This window comes from Miscanthus floridulus, chromosome 4 (genome assembly GCF_019320115.1).
Source record: "Miscanthus floridulus cultivar M001 chromosome 4, ASM1932011v1, whole genome shotgun sequence".
Lineage (NCBI taxonomy): Eukaryota > Viridiplantae > Streptophyta > Magnoliopsida > Poales > Poaceae > Miscanthus > Miscanthus floridulus.
Genome location: NC_089583.1, coordinates 104,083,354 through 104,103,132, shown reverse-complemented (window position 1 = coordinate 104,103,132; position 19,779 = coordinate 104,083,354). Strand labels below are relative to the sequence as shown.

Genomic DNA, 19,779 nt, shown 5'->3' with positions numbered 1-19,779 from the left:
CCGATCGGGCATGCCCGCTCAGTGAGGAGCCAGGGATCAGGTGGAGCTGATAAGATAAGGCGCTCAAGTCAAACCGCAATACCGAGGACGGTACCATGCCATACCCTGCGCATCTATAGGACGGTGCCACCAGGGCATGCTAGATGGGCACTATGCAACCTTCCAGGCATGTCAAAACATAAACAGTATTGTAGGCGCCGATGTTTGCCATACCAGGCAAACATGGTAGAGCCTGCCACATGCATCTGGACATAAATAGTATTGTGGGCGCCGACGACCGTCTCGTACCCGACAACATGGGCAACAAGACTAGGTAGCACACATATACATTCTCTCTCTTTCTCCAACTTGTAAGGCCATCCCTTCGACTATAAAAGGGGATGAGCTCTCTCTCTCTGGCTCTCCTAAAAAAGAGAAGCTAGATGATTCGAGCACTCGAGGACCTGAGAACTCGAATAACTCAATAGCTCTAGAACTCTAAAGCTACACAGAGCATACGCTCCAATACTTAGCGCGCGTTAGAGCCTCTGTCACTCTCGGCCCTTCGGTTTAGAGTCCGACCGGGCCTTTAACACCCCCTTCTTATTCTTACTCGTGTGTAACCCCATAGCAAACTTCGAGCACCTAGGCTCAGGAATAAAGTCACCGACCGACTGAAACTAGACGTAGGGCATGTTGCCTAAACCAGTATAAATCCTGTGTCATTGAGTGCTAGGCCATATCCGATCACAACGCATGGCAAAACTACAAATATTTACTTGGTTACTTTTCGCACCGACAGTAGTACTATGAGATATTTGACCATGAAAGCGAGGTGGATGGAATGGAATGGAAGGACGTGTATGTTGCTAGGATCGATGAATCGATAGTTCCTTTTGCTTGTGTAGGCCCAGGCATGATGCGAGTGCCAGTGATGCGCCTGCTGAAGATGTTTGCATGCAAATGAAATCCATGTGTTTCGTGTCCGCGCTTTGTAGGACAGAATCATCGGCCTACATGCCGTAGGCTTTACCACCTTCCTCTCAAAAATGTACTCCTAGATCGTTGATCATGAGAATTACTACCTCCGTCCAAAGAAGAATGCAATTATGTGTCAGTCAACAAATTTGACCAAGTTTTTAGTACATAATATTACCATTTATGTCTCCAAATAAATTTATGATGAAAATATATTCTATAACTAATCTAATGATACTTATTTTGTCTCATGAGTGTTAGTACTTTTTTTATATAATTTTAGTCAAAATTTAAACAGTTTGACTCCTCGAAACATGAGAATTGTATTTTTTCTAACGGAGGGAGTAAAACATAAGAGAGAGAGAGAGAGCCGGAGGGGGCAATAGGGGTAAAGAGAACCAGAGGGGAGAATATAGGGGTACAAAAAAAAAGAGGTAGCATGGGGGAGGGAAAACTGAAGTAGCGGGTGGGCGGGCGATTAGGGCTAGCTTGCTGCCTGCCAATTGGATTGGATGGCGATACAAATGGAGTGTTTGGTTTCGGAAATCATGAAGTGATGCATGATGAGTCTATTTCTCAAATTTAGTAAAATAACACCATTCCTCGTACTAGTATTAATTATTAGCTTCTAAGGAATAAGGTGGTGATGAATTAGCTCATTCTATTCCACAAACCAAACAAAAAAAACTAGAAAATGAGATGATGATGATGATGAATCACTTCATTCCACCAACCAAACACCTCCAAAATTCACATTTGGTAGCGCTTCTCTCGTCGCTCTGCGAACCACTTCAGCATATGCCACTAAACAGGCTCCTAGGTAACAACTCCATGCGCAGAGTCTGGCAAAACCCGTTGATTGGAGCTAGATCGCGACACATGAGTAAAAAAATCAAGCTTCACCTGGCTCCCTCTCGCTCCAGTTGTCCCGCCATCCTTGCACCCTAGAGGAGCTGAGGACGAATTGCCGTCGGCCACGCCTCCCTCGCGTGCTGCCTCCGACGCTGGCACTAGCGCTCCACCCTGCTGCCAGCGGGTGAGGCCGTGAGGGGCACCGCCAAAGGATGAGGCTCGACGCTACAGAGGAGGAGCAGGCGAGAAAGAGGGATGCAAGGGAGGTGAGAGAGAGATAGGAAGCCATGAGTCAAAGATGAGAAATTGTTTTATTAAATGTTCCTCTAACAAGTGAAGCTGGAGCTAAATAAAACTGCTCAACCAAAGAGTCATAGCTATAGCCATTTTAGCTAGAGTCGGAGCTGTACCAAATAGACCATAATACTGACTAATATTTTTTAATTGTATACTAACAAATATGATTGTGCATGCAACAAATCATAGAACTTGTTATATACAACCTGTTCGTTTGGCTGGGCTTGTTCGTTGCTGGATCGTGAAAAAGTACTGTCGGCTGGAAATTTACGATCGTTTACGAGGCAATAAGCCCATCACGCTGACAGTCACTTAACAATTTGCAGCTCCGACACACATTGTTCTAGGTTATAAATTCAGATCACATAAGAGATAGAAAGAGGTGAGAGCATTGTGGTAAATATTAAAAAAATGGTTGGAAGAATACCTTCTCTCTTTAATATTATGTAGTACAGTACAGTTAAATACGGGATAGAGACGTGAGCACAATGTGGAAAGTACAAAATGTTAGAAGAATTCCTTCTCTTTTTAATGTTATATTATATATAGTTACATATATGGATACAGATATAGATATAATCATATAGATATAGATATAGATATAGATATAGATATAGATATAGATATAGATAGAGATAGAGATAGAGATATAAAGATATAGATATAGATACAGATATAAAGATATAGATATAGATATAAAAAAAATATAGCCATCAAAGTCGATCGTCAAAATCCGGCACGTTTGAGGCATCTATTAGTCCCTTGGCGATTCGGCACTTAAAAAAGGAAGAGGTTTCCTTTCCTACTTGGATAATAATAGACGATCTGGCTCATTTAAAAAAAGAGTTTTTTTTCTACTTGAATAATAGACTACCGGTGAGTGAGCCATAGGGAGAGAACCGGCGTGATTAGTTCATGTACGTAAGAGTGCTACGGTCACCGGACAAATCTTGTTCAAAGGGGCAAAAGGAAAGAACAACCCAGCAGGCGGCATCGGTTCCTCTTTCGGACTCCTTCGTCCTCTCTCCCTCTCACTCTATCTTATTTACTCCTCCGTCCCATAAAACGTGTAATCCTATAGTTTAAATCTTGTCTCAAAATTAATGTAATCCTAAGATTTCAGTTGGATCCCACCAATAAAAACACTATACTTTTAAAAAACCAAGGCAACCCATGCTGTACTTTGAAGGAATACTCTAGATTATTCTTTTTTTTTAGACAAATCACTCTATATTGTTCTTGAGTTCTAGCGCAGGAGAAGAAAGATATATGAGGGGCACATGCTTAATTTCATACTTTCACTAAACTTGTCTTGAAAAATGAGATTTACGTCTTTTTTAAATAGAGGGAGTAGGTATGTAATTATTTTATTAGGACGGAGAGTTCAGTATGAACGAGACGCAGGCCGGTACGAGTACGACGAGGACTGACTGCTCTGGGTTTTCTCTTTTTCCACCTGACGTTAATTTGACCGTTCTATCCTTCTATGGTGCAAGCCTGCGTGCAGCAGAGAAATTTCTGTGACACAACTGACAACTGCCCAGTCCATTTCATCAGGAAAAAAAAACCATATAAAAGGGTGGCTAGCTTGTTATCAAGCGTGAGAGTCATCTCAGCAGAATTAACAACGCTAAATCATGCGGTGCAGGACCCTCGGAGGACTTGCACCTGCTCAATGCTCAGCGTCGTCGTCGATTGTACGCTTGACTGACCAAATCGGGAATAAAATCAAATTTGCTAGGCATCATAAAGAAGTCCATTTAATTTTGGACCAACCCTGTTATCCAAAAAGGAAACTTCGAACCAATGCAACCCAAAATTAACCGATCTACAATTTCTCTCCACTTCCTCGCCATTGACCACAAACATGTCACCATGCTTTGCTGCATATTCTCCTGCGCACTACACATGTAATTCTGTTGCCATGACCATTGACGAGGACGCATATATACGCACTGCAAGCTCTCGTGCGCACGCAGCCACGCACGCTGCACACACACCATGGCCGCTCATCAGGCGCCGAGGAGGTTGGCGGCGCCCGGGCTCGGCCACGTCGTCGCTGGTGGCCACCGCCGCACTGTGATGGCGAGGGCAACCTGCATTCCTTCTGCTGGTCGCCTTATTGTTACGCGAGACGGAGACAGATGGCGGTGCCTTTCGACTCGATCATCCATCAAGTGTTCGGTGCATGGCGAGTCGGGTGGCGCTGCGCCGTGGCAGCGGCTCGGTCGGAACGGCCGTACAGCTGATGGAAGAGGAGAACTTGCAGCGGCGACGACGAGGTTGTCGGAGGCGAGGACCCGGGCTTCTACGGTGTCGAGTACGTGCTTGTACTATATAATCAAAAGTATATATGCACTTTATTTCTTTTTTGTGATTCTAATTATAATTACCACGCATACTTGTTTTTTTTAGAAAATTATATAATTATGAATGACTTGAGGTTAAGAAAACGAGGCATGAAGCTTGAGGCCTTGAGTTTGATCCCCATGGTCGTTTGTGGGACTTGTGACGAATGACCGGGAGGGATTACTTTTTTGTGCTATTTTTACAAATTTTGTAAAACGATATTTAAAGGTGGCTAGGTTTCATTCTGCTTCTAGAATCGGCTAGGTTTCGACCTATCTCTCGATCTCTAGGAACGACTAAGTTTTGGCACATCTAGAAATTGTTGACATATAAGTAGAAACAGGCTAAACAACCGCTTCTATAAATCCATCCTAATTCCTAGCCATCTTTGAAAAGGCTCTTTGCAGTAGTGTATTCTCCTACCTTTTTCCTTTCTGAAATTATAAGGGGCATGAATCGAATATATATAACCGCAAACTTTCCCGTGCCCATATGTGAAACATACCAAAATTTGTCCTCAAAACACGCACACTTTGTTGTACCTGGAAAGTCATCCTAGCGTCAGACACACCTATCGCTTCCCCGAGACTCCAACACAATACGCCAGGGCTCCACAGGTGGAACGGAAACAAACAAACGGTAAAGCTCATGCATGCATCACTGCTTCACTGCACCTAGTTCGCCTGATCGTTTTTGTGGCTTATAAACTGGCTAATGTTGTTTTGTTGTGAGAAAAAAACACTATATTATAACTAATAAGCATGGTTGATACGATCAGAGCTGCTGTTGGAGCAGAGCTGCTTTCCGAGGAGCAACGGAAACCTGGTTGATATACAGCTAGCTAGCCTCGGGCGATCCACGGTTGCCAATGCAAGCAGCCGCGCGCACGCCATCCAGCTTGCTCATGCGTCGCATGCCTGCGCACGCCTCGCTCTCCCACTCTCTCCGATCCCCAAAATTCCTCTGGTCCCCCACTGCGTCCTCTCCTCCATGGCAGTCGTTGCCGGCTTACCGTGCTCCCCGCTCTCTACTGCCGCCGTCCCTGTGCGGGTGGCCGTGAGGCCAAACCGGCGGCGACCACCCCGATGGACGGGCGCCGCACCGTCAGCAGGCCGTGGGGAGATGGACAGTGACGACGGCGATGAGGCGGCGTTGCCGCTGGGCCGTTCCGTCGTCGGGACCACGCCCGGCGCTGCAAAACTTTCTGTGAAGGGTATGTACAATATACTTATAAGAGGTCTATCTGTAAGATGGTACTACAAATAAGTGGTCTATCTGTAATAAAACATACTAAGACAAAATATCAAGATTTTTTTAGAAAAATATGAAAAGAGATTAAGTATTTGGTACTCATATATAAACTATGGTTTATATAGGGCCATTATATCTAGATCCAACAACTTAGATAACCGCCATAGACCGTTATATCTAGGTATTTTTGGCAGATGTATGCGCTCACCTATTGACATTCTAAGTTTTGTTAAACCTTCGAAGAAGTTAAAATAGTGTCCCATGATTTTGAAGGTCAATTATATGCCTTTATTTATATTTTTTATTTTAGAATAATTTCTTTATGAGAAACCATAGAGTTTGTATGATTTTTACTACTCTTCTTACAAAATTTGTTGCCAATTCCCGGTTACACACATAGTACAAAGTTAGAATAGTGTCCCATGATTTTGAAGGTCAATTATATGCCTTTTATTTATATTTTTATTTTAGAATAATTTCTTTATGAGAAACCATAGAGTTTGTATGATTTTTACTACTCTTCTTTAAAAAATTGTTGCCAATTCCCAGTTACACACATAGTAGAATTTTTTTCTTCAAAGCCCTCCAATTTGATTTCTCTTCAAATCTGATTTGGGTAATTATTTATGAGATGAACACTACACTTCTCACGGCTCTTCTGTAACAAACATACTAAGTTGGAAAACTACGTTTTTTGGGAAAATTATAAAAATATATTAAATATTTGGGACTCGACTCACTACTATAAAACAGATTTTAGGAGACAAAGCATTTTATTTTCGGAGGCAGACTAAAAATTTTAGTGTCTCCTTAAGTATCTAATTAATTTCTGATACAACCAACCTATTTTAGAAGACAGTTCAATAAAAGCCCGTCTCTATAAATTGATTTACAAAGGCGAGCTTCTTAAGTGAGTTGTCTCTCTAAATCAATTTACACATCCGACCTTCGTAAAAGCACTTCCTATGGAAAAATAGGCCCAAGGCCTATAATGACAACTGCTCCCAATCCTAATCAACCACAGATCCCCACAAGCACGTCTCCTCACAACCGCTGCCTCGCACTCTTCTCTCACCAAAACACCGTCGGTCATAACTCCCATGGTCGTCGCTAGCTCCACTCACTTCATCTTCTTCATCTGGTGTGTCTCGCGGGATGCGGTGTTGGATACCTCAGCTCGTCTTCTCTACTCGTCTCGGGTAAGGATCTCGGCTCGTCTTCTACAATAGGGGCATCTCCATCTTCACCACTAGAGTTGCCTTGCGCAATCGTGGCGATAAGGCCTGCATCTCGTCTTCCCCGCCTCATCAGGAGAGGCTCGTGCGACTTAGGTGGCCAATCCAGGCATAATCCTCTCCATCTTTCTATACACTGACATCCTCAACAACGGTACTAGGCGCATGCGTATCTGATGGCCCGACTGAGTTTCAGGCCCCCTTCTCAATCCGACGAGCATAGGTGAGCCTATAATCTCTCTCACTCTTCCTTTTATTCGGTCTCCATAGCCAGATTCTCTGTCTCTCTCTCTTCTTCGGAGTTCGCAACACCAGATCTAGTTAGAGTCGGGCGTAAGGTGGCGACGACAAGGGAAACATCCAAGATGGCAACCGAGCAATGGTGGCATTGGGTGGGCTTGGCAGGCTCCATGGTGAGCAGCGATGTGCTCCATGATGGGGCTCCATGGCTAGGAGTGATGGCGGGGCAACGACAGGCTTAGCGCTGAGCTCATGAACGGCCTCGGTGTTGAGCTTGCAGCTTTTTTCTTTTTAATTTCATTTATAGAGGCAGGGATGCCCACATCTATAAAGATTGATTAATGTTGACTTTCTGTTGGAGTCGGGAGGTGCCGCCTGCTCTATAATTTTTTACTATCTCTGAAAAACAATTATAGTAGTATTGATTATTTGGCATGTGGTGAGATCAACCACCATGGGCCACTATATCTTGATCTACATTTTAGGTATCCCTCTAGCTACCCTATCTACAATCTAAGTTGTTAATCATTCAAAAAAATAGAATAGCATCACATGCTTTCGAAGGTCAAAATATATACCTTTTGTTTATATTTTTTTTATCTTGGAATAATATCTTTAATATAAAGCCTAGAGATGGTGTAATTTTTACTTCTCTTCTAGAAAAACCCTCACTTGCCATAGCTCTTCATAGACATTTTCTTCAAACCCCTCCAACTTACATGATTTCTCTTAAAAAATCGATTAGGGTAGATAGTTATTTATAAGATGAACACTACACTTCCAAAGTTATTCATAGACAAACAACAAAAACCTCACTTTTCGTGCCAAACTCTGAATCAAAAAACGATTCCTTCTAGTCCATACTAGGGTTGGTCTTGCAATGTTATGCCCTGAGGCCTCTTATCTCCTACCTGAGTCTTTCTTGTTATAGTTCAAGTTCTTAGCATAGCTCCAATTCATCATGTGGAGATCCTCACCTGCTGGTGAGCTGGCAGTGTGCTTCCACCAAGGAATTCTTACAAACAGAGGAGACTACTCTATAATTGTTGAGTATATTACGGGTCTGTTTGGCATAACTCTAGCCTTGATACCCATTCAGGATTTTGGCTGAAGAATAAAACAATGTATATTTGAAACAAAAAGAAATCAAATTTTCTTGACTAAATATCTTTGATTGCTAATAGTTAGAGCTACAAGAATTTCTTAAACTAGGGATGCCTAGCTCCAAAAATTCTTAGAGCTAGAGCTATGCCAGACATAACCTATATATGTCATTCCCAATGTAGATTCACCACCCTAACAATAATGGCCCACCTCGTCTAGGGCTTCTTCATTCCACCTCATGTGCCAAAGCCTAAGTGACTCTATAAAGGATTAGCGCAAGCATCAATAAAGAAGCAAAGTGAAGACTTCTTATTGTACACACTGGTTAGTCCAGATGGGGATGACATGTCTTTGAAGAAGTTTGTTGTTATATCTCACCAATATTATCTAGATCCACTTAATATTGGACTCTTAGTCTAGACTTGTCCATTCCTCATCTCATAACTCATCATATTTCACTTCCAAATAGCTAATGGAAATAGATATTTCCTGGATGTTCTATTTAAACTTATGATATGCCACTCTTTATGAGTACACTCTATTATTCTCATTTTTGCCTTTTCTATTCAAATTTTCTAACCATACAATTAAATTTGACACAAATTATAAAGTATCTTGGAACTTTAGGTTGGGTATGACTCTAAATATATATTTAGGCATTCCCACCAATCTAACCTCATCACCATAACTTTTGATTTTGCATCCTTTTCATATCATGTCTCCACCAATATTACTTCATGCCTCTCTCGTGTTCTTTCGCTTCATATTAGTTGCACCACCTGACAGGATGTTGTTTTCAAGATTTATATGGTTGATACTATAATATATGTGTCTATTGCAAAATAGATATGTTGTATGTCTTTCTTATTACAACCCCAATTATAAATGTTAATCGTCCTTGTGCCATCATTTTCCCTTATAGCATAAGTTGTATGATGTAAAACAATACTTGGAGGAAAATCATTTTAATGCGACAAAAATGCCCTAGAAAGGAAGAACTAAGAAAAATAGAAATGTTAAGAGAGAGCAAAATGCATGAGACAAAAGGTGATAATAGTAAATCTAAAATTATCACCCATATTGGGTAGAACCTCAACTTCTCATTGACTATATAGACTATATGAGGGCCGAGGCTACAAATAAATTTGTGTTCACACGAAACGGTCATACATATTGTCACATACAAATGGTATCCTTACTCGCATCAAGAACGACACCCTATGGGTCTTGACAAGATCCTGTGATGTGTACACCCACACTTACATGGTTGTACATAGCACCACATCTCCACATTGCCAAGGAGGCACATGTTTCACACCTCGATTGATCCTTGAGTCAATTCCCTATGAGCCACTGAATCTTCACAAAATGCTCTGTATGCCACTAGAAAACATCCCGTGACATTTGAACCATCATTTTAGTTTTTGTGTTTTGTACAAGCCACTACTGTCCTAAGTCCATATAATTCCTATTAAGTAGAGGCTAAAAGGACCATTTTGCCCTTAGTTCACAACCAGAAGCAAAGAAGATTTTCTCTATGTGTTGTTGAGCGAAATGACAAGGCAGGCATCTTGGCGCCAAACTTGGCATTTTGGTGCCAATCTGGGGAATGATTTCATATTTCATAGGGTGAGCTCACAACACTTTATGCATCTCTTCCTTCCTCTGGTCGACTCTCTTCTCTTGACTTGTCTTTGTCTCAACTCTAGTCTCAAAGGTGACTATGTCACAAAGATCTAGTAGCATCTGGAGGACGTCAAGGAGGGTCTTCTGCCCCAATTACAATGTGTTGGGCAACTCAAATAGGGCAATCACTAGCAGGGACGGAGCTCAGTAGAGGCAAAACTGGGCTCCGGCCCCTGCTTGCCTTCGCAAAATCATGAAGGACTAGTAGTAGCATGCTGATGAAGACTAAAGTAGGTAAAGCCTAGTAGTATCTGGGAAGGGGCAGCAGAGAGCAAGAGACGTAGGAGTAGGCAAAATTGTAGTGTTTAGCATTGAATTAGCCCCCCCTTAATATTGGGTCACGCTCCACCACTGATCACTAGAGAGAACTATGGATGTGTATTCTTAAAGTGCCATACTTTTGTGTAAGTTTTTTTGTTTTCTTGGTATGATTGCTCTCCACCTACACCCTCACTCTTAATCGAGTCACTTATGATCTTATCTGAAGGTTGGAGGGTGCTAGTACTTCTAGTTGGAGGATATGATGAATTTCCCAAGTGAGCATGGCAGGGTGTTTCCTCATCAACAAGTAGCCTAGGGTATAGTTCTTGTTGCTACGGTACCATGTGTGGGAGAAGCCACAACTAATGTTACTACCACTGAAAGTGATCAATGTTGTGTTGATGGAAAGGCTAGATAGGGGAGGAACTAGTCTATGTTGCTATTCTTCTTCTGTTGTATGCTATCTTCATGAAGTAGGCTAGTGTTGTAGTATCTGCACCTATCTTATGGCTAATAGTAGTAGTAAGAGGGTCTAGTAGTAACCATGTAATAAATGAAAATTGTTGCCATTGATCTAAGAAAAATAGACAAACCACGAATACAATGGTATTTCTATGCAATGATTTAACAAAGAGACTCATCAACAGACATGCATAATGTCCACGTAAGATTCAACAAACACATTTCAATCTAGAGATTTGTCACATGAAGGTTGACTGGCACAATGATTCGCACATGCATAAACCACATAGGTGTAGAATATGATCAAACACATACAAATAACATGTTCCAACAAAATTAAGTTTTTTTGACTATCTCATGCAAAAGACAACACTCTAGGAAGTCAGTCATAAAGCTTCTTCTTGCTTCTAGTGCACATAGTTGGACTTTTAGGAGTGGACTGACCTCCTTTGCTTCTGGTGCACATTGCTAGACTACCTTGTTGAGTTGGAAATACTACCTTAGTCTTAATCTCCTTCTTCTTGATTTTCTTGCCTTTTCCAGCTTGCACTTTCTTTGCCTTCTCCGCTATCTTGTTTGGTGCCTGGATTCCAAATTCTTCCCAAGGAGCAACAATGGCAAGTGGAATAGGTTCAAATTTGTTTGAACCTAAACGTGGCATCCTGGATGATTAACAAGATGCAATTTAGAGGAAAAAGGGTTCAAAAGGTAGGTGTCAGCAATGGCATTTTGGGCTTGGCTACCACCACTAGGTTCTGTACCTTGGGTGCTAGCATGAGAGGGTCCAACACTGACTTCAACAGTCTGGCTACGATAGGTATTAGTACCAGGGGCTTTATCTGCTAAAGATGGTTTACAAGGCACATCTTCAAGGTAGGAATGCAGATGTTCAGAGTTTAAAGCATTTGGTGAGCTCCATTCAGGAACAAGAATAGGAGGCTTACTGGGATCAAAGTACCCAATAGATGTGCAATGCTTTCTAAACATAGCAACTTGGTCTTAGTCTATTTTAACTCCATTTGACACTTGAATTCATACAAACATAGAAAAATTTGACTACTTCTGTATAGACACTAGGGTATGTGGACAATATGTCATCAACGAAGTCCTTGAAATTGACTATATCAAAATCCACAACTTTGTTGCAACTATATCGTCTACACTCCGGTATAAAAGCTATTACCAAAAAATCGCATATCAAGGAAGAAACTTGTTTCTGGATCCATCCTATAGATGAACAACACGCCATCAAACCTAGTGCATCTACGATTCAAGACTATGGCAAATCAAAGAAAACTGTCAAAGGGGGCACAAGGACTTACCCCTTCTAGGGGGGCAGTCTAGAGGATTTGTGATCGCTTTCACCACTGGCTCCCCCATGCTGGCCTCGGGTCACCTCCTACTGGCCTCCAAGTCACGAATCAGCTTCAAAACCTAGCCCATCATTCATTTCTGATTAGGATTCGCTCAGTTAGAAAGGAGAATAGAGGGAATATAGGTTTCCGCTTTTGAATTGACCTTGCCACCGTTGGACTTCAGCAAGGTTTTAGGGAGAGAAGAGATGGGGATGGGAGCATGGAGGGAGGCGGAATAGCAGAACCACTCCCTCACTTGGGTAGCCACCTAAGTAACCCAATGGTCAAGGGCAAAACAGCCATTTTGGAAATTATATGCTACCAAATCAGGGTATGATAGAGGAAATGGGTAACAGTGCTGACCGGTAGTAGCTTTGAGAGAAAAAAATTAAAAAGGATTTTTACAAGATTCAGTGGCTCATATAGAATTATTTCTTGATCCTTTGGTTGCACCATCAACAAGAAGGTATTTCTCACCTTGCTTAGATAACCTGACCAACCATGCAGCTGTTAGTTGGCCCTTCACTAAGAAACCTTCAATTTGCGGGATGTAAAAGCTAGTCCATCATGTCAAAACCATAGCCCACGTATATGGCATTAGCATCCTTAGTCCACCACAAAATGTGTCTTAGGCGCACATAATTTTGTTTCTATAGCAATCATTCACAATGTCATCCTACATTCAGCTGTGACCGTATTTAGTGGCCCTATTTAATTTAGAGTTCTTTAGTTTTATATTTTCCTCTTTTGCCAACATTCCAACCAGAAGTCTCCATTCCATATCTCTCGATCAAAATGGCTACAATGGTCCTATGAAAACAATCATATATAAGACAAGGTCCCAAGTATTTGGAGCCTAGAGCCAACTCATCACACATGGTGTAAGCTATCTTGAGCCTAAGAGAAAAAAGGTAGGTGAACATGAAGAAAATAAAATATCACATTATCATACCGTGAGTTGGATTTTACCCATGGACATACACTAGTAGAGAAACGACCTTTGATCCCGCCTTAAAATTTGGCTTTAGTTCCGGTATTTTTCGCGCCCGGGACTAGAGAGACCTTTAGTCCCAGTTTGTAGATCCAACCGGGACTAAAGGTCCCTGCCCAATGACTACTGTGGCAGACTTTTGCTGCAGGGGACCTTTAGTCCCGGTTGAAGCTACCAACCGGGACTAAAGGTTAACTTTTACTCCTGGTTGGTCCCTCCAATCGGGAATAAAAGTCTACTCCCGGCTAGAGACTCCGTCCGGAACTAGAAAGGGACCTTAGTCCCAGTTGCTGTTTCCAACCGGGACTAAAGCTTGAAACTGTAACAGGCGATCTTTTGAGCTGACATTGATAGGGTGTTGTCCCCTGCTTGCATTTGTTGTTGTGCTTTAGTCCCGGTTTATACTTGCATTTGCTTGCATTTATACTTGCATTTGCTTGCATTTGTTGCCGTGCTGACACTGACACTGACACTGACACTTGCATTTGCTTGCATTTGTTGCCATGCTGTCTCCAACCACGACGCATGCTTTAGTCCCGGTTATGAGTGGTGACACTGTATAGTGTGTGCTACTAGATCGAGACGTACTTGTGTGCTTGGTATTATGAGCCGGTTACAGTTTGTTGCCGTGCTTTAGTCCCGGTTACAGTTTGTACTAGGAAGTAGCAATTAGTCCTGGCTGGTATTATGAGCCGGGACTAAAGGTATATCTTTAGTCCCGGCTCGTAATAACAGCTGGGACTAAAGGTCTTTTAGTCCCGGGCGTTTACAGGAGCCTCGATGGGCTGGCTCAACCTGAAGCCCACACATAGGAGAGAGCATATACCAGAATGGAGCGGCCCAGTACGCAATATGCTGGAATTGCTGGCCAGTCCCACCTATTAGCACCACCTCGCTTGCTCAGAAGGATGAAAGCTAACTTAAAAGCTCAGCTCTGGAGCCATGCACCACGATCTTACTTGAACAGGATCTGTTCTATAAGATCGTACCGCTGCATCCTTGACTAAAAGTCCTTCGTACATTATAAACGTGTAGAATACGTATATTCTAGCAACGTAGAATGCGTATTCGAAAGCCAAAACGAATCATCAATTGAAAATAGAAACAAAAAAAAAGAAAAAAAAATGAAAGTCCCGGTAGCAGCGTAGAATGCAAACGAAAATTGAAAGTCCCGCTAGTAACTTAGAATGCGAACGAATCATCAATTGAAAATAGAAAGAAAAAGAAAATAGAAACAAAAGAAAAGAAAAAAAAAGAAAACCTTTAATCCCGGTTGGTAATACCAACCGGGACTAAAGGGCCGGCCCACGTGGCCAATCCGGGAGGCCTCTTTAACCCCGGTTGGTATTACCAACCGGGACTAAAGGTGGATCTTTAGTCCCGGGTGAGAAACCGGGACTAAAGGAGGGGCCCTTTAGTCCCGGATTCGTGCTCCCGGTTCCAAAACCGGGACTGAAGGGGGTTGAGAACCGGGATTACAGCTCGTTTCTCTACTAGTGATAGGTGGTAGGACCTTCGTATTGGGAGGCTACCAGCCAAGGTTTGACACTAACTTGCAAAAAGAAACTTTGCTGATAAACTTGGTAAGCTTGTATACCTAAAAATGGCATCGCTAACGGGATATACTCCCTCTGTCCGAGAAAGCTGGACGTTATAGGATTCCTAGGTGAGATTAGTGATCAAACCCAAATTACTCCTATACCCTTAGTGGGAGAATTTATATAGTCTTCTTTGTGGGACAAATTTTGAATGCTATAGTGTCTCTAATTTGGGCACAGAGGGAATACTCTACATGTATGGGTCATGGAGAATACTCTATTAAGTTACTCTTTATTTTCTCACACACCTTAATTCTTGGGTTGCATACACAAAATTCTTAATGAGACAAGAAAAAAGTACAGTTAGAATTTGGAACCAAGGAATAGTTTGGATAGTGAAGGTCACCAAGGATCAAACCCTAGATTTGACAATCTAACAGGGGTAGGTGTACGCATGCGTATGAGCATTGCATCTATGATGTGTTACAAAAAAATGTACGATGCATACTTAATTGGCCTATTCATTCAGTATGTTCTCTGTGACAAGTAGTCTGTTATAGCTGTTCATAAAGATGAGTGTGCGTGCGCATGAGCATCTGCATCTTTATTGTGTTTCGATGGCTATTTTATCAACATATTCATTCAATATGATCTAATAGTTTCTCTCTCTCTCTCTTATGCAGGGACATCGCCTTCACCTATTCGGTTGTTGGATACTGAAATGTGTGGTGTTTGTGTGGCATATCAGGTATAGCCTTGTGTAGGGTTTATTTGGATAAACCCATTCCCCATGTGGATTCACGTGGACCAAGAGAGATTAAGGAGGGATCAATTCATTTCTCTCTCTAATCCATATGTATTAGAAGTGAACGGATTTATCCAAACTGGATTTGAAGTCTATATGATGTTTTTAACTAAAAATGTCTATATGATGTTTTTAACTAAAAATGTCTATATGATGTTTATTGCAACTTCTCTTGAATCATAGGGATCACCTGGTACGGTCATTGAGGCAGTTGTGCTTAAAGCTTTCTCAATGTGTACAGCAGTTCCCCATAAAAGGTTTGAAGCTGCACTTGAGGTTGTCATGCTTATAATTTATAAATTTTACATATCTCATATAAGGTCTCAAAAAATCTATTAGTTCTCTCATGCATTTGCTAACTGATAGGCTGTCGAGTCTTCACTTGCCGACATAGTCGTTCTTCCTATTGAAAATTCATACACTGGAAGCTTCCATCAGAGCTATGACATACTTCTTAGTCACGATTTGCAAATTGTGCAAGAAGTACAAATGGATGTAGAGCTATGTCTTCTAGCTTTACCTGGAGTGCATAAGGATGATTTGAAGAAAATTTTCAGCCATCCACAGGTTATGATAAAAACCAAACATTCATATGCATTTCATGTGAAAAAACTACCAGAAAGACAAAAATTAGAGCACACTTAGTCTTGACAAATGTGTTATGTTTCAATCTCTTCCTCATATGTGAGTATTGTATGCAGTATCTTGCTCAATGCGAGCATTCCATTTCTAATTTAAGTGTTTCAAAGAAAGATGTGGATCATGGAGCTGCAGGTGCTGAGGTACCTAATAAAAACATCCCATGGTCCTTTTCATATGTTATATTTCGGATATGTGATTCTGAATACCTCTTTTGCAGATTATATCCAAGAAGAATCTAAGGGATACTGGAGTAATAGGCAGTGCTCGAGCCGCGGAATTATATGGGCTTAACATCTTAGAATGCAACTTTCAGGTAGTAAAACCTTTTTTTGGCATTTATCTGAAGTTTAGAGCTCTTCCAATAGTCAATGTACATAAAGAGGCTATTGGAGGATATTTTTCACCAAAATCTCTATTTCTATAAATTAAAAAAGATAGAAAAATCTCTTGAAGTTGCTCTTGCAATGAGTTTTGGCTACCAATGGCAATATACATACTGTTTTATCTTATTGATTGATTTTCCTTTTATCTGTTTCCTCGATGTTGCGCAATCATGATTCACTGAACAAGTATATATATTACATTGTTCAAAATATATTATTTTCTCTTTAGGATTTCTTTTTAGTGTTTCTGTCAGAAGAATTTACTTGACCTCCGGTTATAAAATTGGTTCATTTGATCGGAGAGGCTGCCTGACAGAGATCAGTTTGGCGGGTTATCTGGCTGCGGTATGCTGATAGGCCGCCACGGCGCCAAGCATAACCTGCAAAAAGTTACGTTCAGGGTTTACCGGTATAGTGTGGCATGGAACTGAGGTAGCATATCCTAGGTTAGGCACGTGTAATCTGTAGCGACATTTTTGCTACTTCCATGCCGCAAAGTGCAACATTTTTGCTTTTGTGTTAAGTTAAGCTTATGTCAAGTTTCATTAAATTATAGAAAAGAGTATCCACATCTATGGTACCTTTTGTGTATGATTGGTATATATAAGTTTTATTTGAAGTTTTCTATATACTACTTCCTGGAAAAACTCTATTGGCTTCTTCACTTCTCTTAAAAAACATCCTAAAAAAATTTCCGCCCCTTTTTGAACATAGGAAAATTTCCTATTTTCTACATTTTTCCTATGATAATGAAATAATTCTATGAAATTCCTGCACAGTTCTTGTGAAATTCTGCATTCATAAGGGCTCAAAGATCTTTCTTTGATATATTTTCCTTTTTGTCGGATTGCGCATATTTTTTTCTGACAAATATTGCCAGGAATTCTTCTTAACCTGCCAGGTTTTGGTTCATGTTCACTTGTTCAGCTTCATCTCATTCAGAAATCTAACACTATCAAGACAAAAAATGTTGCAGGATGAATCACCCAATGTCACAAGGTATCTGGTATTGGCAAAAACTGCTAACCTTCCCCAAGAACACGGTCAATATAAGGTATTTATTTATTTTTGCTATGTTAGTAAAATCACATACATTTTCGTATCAGGTGTTCAGCGATGAAAAAATTATATATGTTAAATTGTTAATATTATATATCAGACAAGCGTTGTTTTCGGTCTCGAAGAAGGACCTGGAACACTTTACAAAGCTATAGGGGCATTTTGGAAGAGGGGTATAAATTTGACAAAGGTGATACTGGAACAGTTTGTCTTGAGTTTTCAAAATTGCTACAGGATTCCTTGTCCTGAATCATTTGCTTTCTATTTGCCCACCTGAAGATTGAAAGCAGGCCAAACAGAGGCAAACCAATGAGGACTCGCGGAACTGAAAAGTATGCTATTGAACTTTCAGCATAGAACTACTACTATTTTATTTTGAGGAATATAGAACTACTACTATGTCTTCCTGTTAAATAATCATTACTTGAATATGCTATTTTGGGGCTGGAATCTCTGTGAATGTTTCCTCTGGCTATTCTCTTTTTCCTGTTTCATTAATTCCCACCAAGTAAGTTATCCTTCTGATCTGATCCTGACGACACTCGCATTTATCTGCGCTGATACATAAATTCTGCTTAGAACAGTCGAGGGGGATACTAATTACTATGTGTGTCTGACGAAAAGAAATTCAAGAACTTAGGTTTCTGCTTATGCTTCTCTGCAGTAAAACAATAGTTAGGCCAGCCTGAAACACCATTCTTGCCTTGCTTATATAAGGAACATGTCTTAAGTATTTTCTTCCCTTTTTGACAATTAACGAAATGCTGTCAAGATATCGTCGGGACATATCTAATGTATGTTCCTCCATTAGATACATCGATGACATCTCCCAGTCTCATCAAATTCAGCGTCTTGGTTGCAGGCAGTTCAATTACATTTTCTACGTTGATTTCGAAGCATCGACTGCAGATGTCCGTGCACAAAATGCCTTGAAGTATCTACAGGTTGGTCATTAGTGTTGTGTCATCTGCATGCTAGTAGTACAATCGAGGGATGATACGATTTACATCCATCTTCTGAAACATAGTCAGTACTCAAATATCCAGTAGTCGTTGGCTATTCCCGGCCTGCCAAGGAGGAAAAGACGTATCCATGACGTCCAAAGGAGAGATAATCACTCGATCGTTTTGCTCAAGATGAACATGCTACTATATATGCAGACATTTTTCAAGTGAAATGCTAAGCCTAAGCTCATACTGGTAGTGTTTGCGTCCTTCTGTCAGGTTATTAACCCAAAGGGTATATGTGTTTACAGGAAATTGCAAGTTTCTTGCGTGTCCTTGGCTGCTATCCGTACAGCACAACCATTACCTGAACTGCTGCATCAAGCTGTCTCGGTTGCTCCATCTTGAAGACGGAGCGAGAGATGGTTGCTATTTCCACCCGAGTTGATGAATACTTAATAATTCCGATGGCATCCCAGCTGTAGTTCCATGTTGAAATAATGAGCACCAGTGTTCAGTGCAAGCAGATTTACTGTAATCGAACCTGATTGCTGCTATCAGATGTGTGTGGTTTCATGCAAAAATTCTGGTGAAGTTTCAATGTTTCCATGTGCTGTATCCGAAAGCAGCAAAGCACGTGCATGGTCAATGTATTCCTGGGAAGCAGCAAGATCCTCTATTGTGTGAGTGTGATGGAGCTGGGCGCGTGTGATGCATGGTTCCTCTTATTGTGCAGGCCTATCTGTGCGCATCATCATGGCAATAATGCGTCCGAAGCCGTCGTCTCGCATGCGACGCGACATGCATCCCTGTGTCTGTGTTTGTGTATGACCGCATTTTGAAGGGCAAAATCATTGGGGGAGGGGCACGTTACCGTGCGTCCGTGCGTGCATGTCTGCCACAACACAAGCAATTTCTACAGATGGACTCATGGACCAGCCTATCATATATGCTAGGATTCATCTTGCTGTTACGGTAGTAGTATCAACGACATTTGATTGATTGCAACCTGTCCGATATGATTCCATATAGGATCGCTCATAATCCATGCCATCTTATTATTATACTTCTGTTATATCTATATAAACCGGACCAGAGACGTACACCATGTTCGCAGTTTATGTGGTTCTATCTATATAAAGGCGTTATAAATAGTAAAGTCTTCTTATATTTTACGTTGCATATGAGCATATATGTACGTAGCAAACACAGCTAGAAAAACAATTTGAAATAATTTTAAATGGAGGGAGCAATAAAAAGAAAAGGCAGGCCGCTAAAACTCAAAGCCCATGAAACTTGGCCCACAAATCCAGTATCCAACCCTAGAAACGGCCCAAAATACAGCCTAAACTGGACAAAATTCAAACC

General features: G+C 41.2%; 1 protein-coding gene across 3 annotated transcripts; it reads left to right on the top strand.

Moving 5' to 3' along the window:
- Positions 1-4,118: 4,118 nt before the first annotated feature.
- On the top strand, positions 4,119-19,041 carry LOC136552420 (arogenate dehydratase/prephenate dehydratase 1, chloroplastic-like). 3 transcript variants are annotated; one of them, XM_066543981.1, is made up of 11 exons: positions 4,119-4,426; positions 15,262-15,326; positions 15,567-15,659; positions 15,750-15,950; positions 16,085-16,165; positions 16,243-16,338; positions 17,385-17,462; positions 17,568-17,657; positions 17,747-17,799; positions 18,330-18,411; positions 18,723-19,041. In XM_066543981.1, exons 1-11 carry the CDS (start codon positions 4,189-4,191, stop codon positions 18,780-18,782), a joined length of 1,137 nt encoding a protein of 378 aa, XP_066400078.1. In that variant the 5' UTR covers positions 4,119-4,188; the 3' UTR covers positions 18,783-19,041. The 3 variants fall into 3 exon arrangements, with proteins under 3 accessions (XP_066400078.1, XP_066400080.1, XP_066400079.1); XM_066543982.1 differs by lacking the exon at positions 4,119-4,426 and adding an exon at positions 5,359-5,668; XM_066543983.1 differs by lacking the exon at positions 18,330-18,411.
- The last annotated feature ends 738 nt before the right edge of the window (positions 19,042-19,779 follow it).

Bases quoted from the DNA above. Each gene is read 5' to 3' on its own strand.
- LOC136552420 (XM_066543981.1), top strand. From the start codon at position 4,189: ATGGCGAGGGCAACCTGCATTCCTTCTGCTGGTCGCCTTATTGTTACG. The intron at 16,339-17,384 runs GTAGTAAAACCT...AAAATGTTGCAG, and splicing joins TCTTAGAATGCAACTTTCAG to GATGAATCACCCAATGTCAC. The intron at 17,658-17,746 runs GTGATACTGGAA...GCCCACCTGAAG, and splicing joins GGGGTATAAATTTGACAAAG to ATTGAAAGCAGGCCAAACAG.